Source organism: Pteropus alecto, unplaced genomic scaffold, assembly GCF_000325575.1.
Source record: "Pteropus alecto unplaced genomic scaffold, ASM32557v1 scaffold135, whole genome shotgun sequence".
NCBI lineage: Eukaryota > Metazoa > Chordata > Mammalia > Chiroptera > Pteropodidae > Pteropus > Pteropus alecto.
The window spans coordinates 3,588,352-3,592,160 of NW_006438076.1; the positions used below are offsets into that span (position 1 = coordinate 3,588,352).

General features: G+C 33.1%; 1 protein-coding gene across 1 annotated transcript in view; it reads right to left on the minus strand.

Moving 5' to 3' along the window:
- Positions 1-3,809, minus strand: part of CHEK1 (checkpoint kinase 1) — a 36,874-nt gene that overhangs the window by 23,952 nt on the left and 9,113 nt on the right. The window contains exons 7-8 of the mRNA XM_006915206.3: positions 2,463-2,567; positions 869-964 (exon numbers count right to left, since the gene is read on the minus strand). Of these exons, the coding sequence (XP_006915268.1) occupies positions 869-964; positions 2,463-2,567 (201 nt within the window). The remainder of the gene's footprint in view (positions 1-868; positions 965-2,462; positions 2,568-3,809) is intronic.

Consider the following 3,809-nt stretch of genomic DNA (forward strand, 5'->3'; position numbering starts at 1 on the left):
GGTGACTGGCATTTGAGGCCATTTTGATTGACATTTGGCTGCTGTATAACACTTTGCCTAGTGTACATGTGCTTACCCAGAATTCAGTCCTTTATAATTAGATTCATGAACTTCCAGGCATAGGCATGATATTATAATGACGGTATAATGAGGCTGAGGTTGTGGGCAGGTTAGGGTAGTACCTTCTGCGCATGTGTCTGTGGCTGAATTAAACCAGCTACAGATTATGGCCTTCCTATCCTTTGTCTCTGGGGATGCAGGAGGGATTCTCTAACTACCAATAGAGTGTTCTTTGGGCAGTCTCTAGGCTTTGATCCCCTGTTCCTCATGTCTGACCAGCTACCTAACATGCTCACTCATTTACTCAACAAACATTTACTGAGTGCCTACAATGTATCATACATTATGCTAACCACTTGTGATACAATGATGAATAAGCCAGACTTGGTCCATGGTCCATGCCACACCAGCCTTCTTTCAAGTTCCTCAAATACACTACTTTCTAAACTTTAAGATGTTCCAAAGCCTGCTTCGTATGTTCAGAATCTGCCACTCATCTTGGTAGTATTCATCTTGCTAGCTCTTCTTTACTCTTCAAATCTTAGATTTAATGTGATTTCCTCAGGAAGACAAGTTTTCTCTGTCTCTTCAGATTTTGTCAAAAAGCTACAGTACCCTGACTTTTGACTTTATAATTATCAGTAAACTTAAAATCATTTTTTTATATTGGTTTTTCTTACTAGACATTATAATCTCAATGAGGGCAGAGACCACAGCTATCTTATATTGTTGACTTGTGATACTGACTTTGCAAGTACCTTTTCTTTCACAGAAAAAAAAAAAATAGTTGTAATTTTAAGGATATTACCTTTCTTGAGTGGTTTGTTGTACCATCTATCTTTTTTGATATCTGGGATGGTAATCCTTACTGATGGATTCTCAACTAGGATTTTATGCAACAGAGCTGAAAACAAAACATTAAGACATTTACAAAAGTCATGCAGATTGGAAAAGCCTAGTTTGTGGTACAGAACACATTCTCTCTTGGTCTCCTTATGTCCAAATATTATTTCTAGGGAAGAAAAAGAATAAAGCTACTAAATCATTGCTTTACTTTCATGCAATTATTTTTTGCTTAAAATAGTCTTCCTAGATTTGATTCTCAGTTATTTGCAAAGAAGTAGCATAGAGCTAGATGGAAATGTTTCTCCACAAATAACATTAAAAAAAAAATACAAAAACCCTCATCCATTTTCAATACCAAATTTCATTGTTCACAAGTCCTCATTCACAATTTTACAAGGAAAATTTACTTTCTGGCATCTTAAGGTATCTTAATTATCTTGATAAAGAATTAATACATCTCCCACTATCAAAATCAGTTTGTAATGAAAGGTTTAAATGAAAAAACTAAGTCATAAAAAGACAAATGAAAATATAGAGAATTTTTCTCTAATGTTAAGAGGTAGAAAAGACCTTTCCAAATATGACAATACAGTCAGGAATCACAAAGGACAAGATGATAGATTTAAATAAATAAAAATATAAAACTTTGGCATGTCGAATAGCATAAACAAAATAAAAATACATGACAAATTGCTGAAAAATATTTTAACAAACGCAAAGATCAAATGAAATTATGTTTAAAAAACTAGTAAGTATATAATGGACATATAACCATTGATGCCAAATTTAAAATAAAACCATAAAACAGTAAATATACTTTTTATAGGCCTATTAGGTTAGTCAAATATTTTTTAAATGTAAATTAATGCGATTGTGATAAAATGGTACAGGCTTTCTGAAAAGCAATTTGGCAGTTAACCATAAAAATTAAAAACTGCATACATCCTTGACCCTGCAATTCCACTTCCGGGGTTTTATTTCAATTAAATATTTTAAAGGTATGCACAAAGATTAAGTTATATGGATGATCATCATATCTCTTTCGTAACAATGAAAAATTAGAAAAAAATCTAAATCTCTAAAAAAGTGAATTGGATGAGTATAGTAAGGCATATCCATATAACAGAATACCTTCACAGCCTTTGAAAACAATGATGTAGACCTGCAACTACAGTCCTGGAAAAAAGCTCACAAAGCATTAACACACACAAAAAAACAGGTTACAAAATAGCATGTGTAGTATGATCTTATTTTTTTGTAAAAACACAAATACTTATAAATAGTATACATATATAACAAATATATATAACAGAGTTACATATTTTCACAACAAAGTATAGAAGCACATATCAAAATATCAAAAGCTATTTCTGAGTGCTGGTATTACAGAATCGGTTTTTTGTTTTTAATTTTTTACTTAAAAACTTATCTGCAAGGTTCATGGATTATTTACATGATCATTTAAAAGTTAAAAAAAACTATAAGAAAAAAAATCAAATAGCACTAGGATTCATTATCCAAGAAATCAGTATTTTCAATTAAGATAACCCAGTTACCTAGAGGAGCAGAATCAATTTTTTTCCAAGGGTTGAGGTATGTTTTTTTTTCTTTCCAATCGGAATACTCCTGACAACTGTCACTGGGCTGGTCCCATGGCAATTCTATAAAAGAAACAAGGGTAAGCTTTCTGAGTGTTCTCATTATTATATGGTAAAGATTTTAAGGGAAAATAATCAACAATACAAATCCATTTCCTCAAAATTAATTCAATATGGTTTTTTCTTTTAAATTATTTTTTTAGTTTCAAGTATATAGTACATTAGTTAGACATCTATATAGTTCATAAAACGATCCCCCCAATTGCACCTTCCTTCCCCTGACCCTCCACCTAGTCAGTGTATTGATGCTAACTGCATTCTCTATGCCGGGCTCCCCATTCCCATGACCATCCATCAGCTACTAATTTGTACTTCTTTAGCCCTTCACCCCAATCTCCCAACCCCCTGAAACCCCCTTCCCTCTGTATGACAACTAATTGTCCACTATATTTGTGAGTCTGTTTTTGATTAGTTTGTTCTTTTTATTCCTTAGATTCCGCATATAAGTGTGAAATCATATAGTGTTTATCTTTCTCTAACTTAAATACTTTCTAGGTCCATGAAAGCAGTATGTTTTTCTATCCCCTTCCTTTTCATATGTAGGAGTCTTGTTTTCTTACCTTTTCAGCCACTCTATCTTTTGGTTGGAGAACTTAATTCTTTTCCATTTGAGGTACTTATTGATAGGAATGTAGTTGTTACCATTCTTTATTCCTGTTTTTCATACGTTTTTTCTTCTTAAAGAAGTCCCTCCAACATTTGCTGCAATACTGGCTTAGTGTTGATAAATTCCTTCATCTTATTTTTATCTGGAAAGCTCTTTATCTGTCCTTCAACTCCAAATGACAGCTTTGATGGATTAATTATTCTTGGTTGTAGATCCTGGGTCTTCATTCTATCAAATATTTTTTGCCAAGCCCTTCGGTCCTGCATAGTTTCTTTTGAGAAATCAGCTGCCAGTCTTATGGGTGTTCCCTTAAAGGTAATTATCTGTTTTGATGCTTTTAATATTCTTTCTTTGTATTTAACCTTTGGCATTTTAATTATGATGTGTCTTGGTGTGGGCCTCTTTGGATCCCTGATTTTTGGAATTCTCTGAGCTTCCTGGGATTTTATGTCCATTTCCTACACCAAGTTCAGGAAGTTTTCCATCATTTCTTCAAATGGCTGTTCAACATCTTGATTTTCTTGTTATGCTGATCAGACAGATATCTAGACCCTTAATAGTGTCCCATATGCTCCTTAAATTCTTTTTATAGTCTTGGCATCTTATCTCTTGCCATTCTGATTGAGTGTCCCTGGATT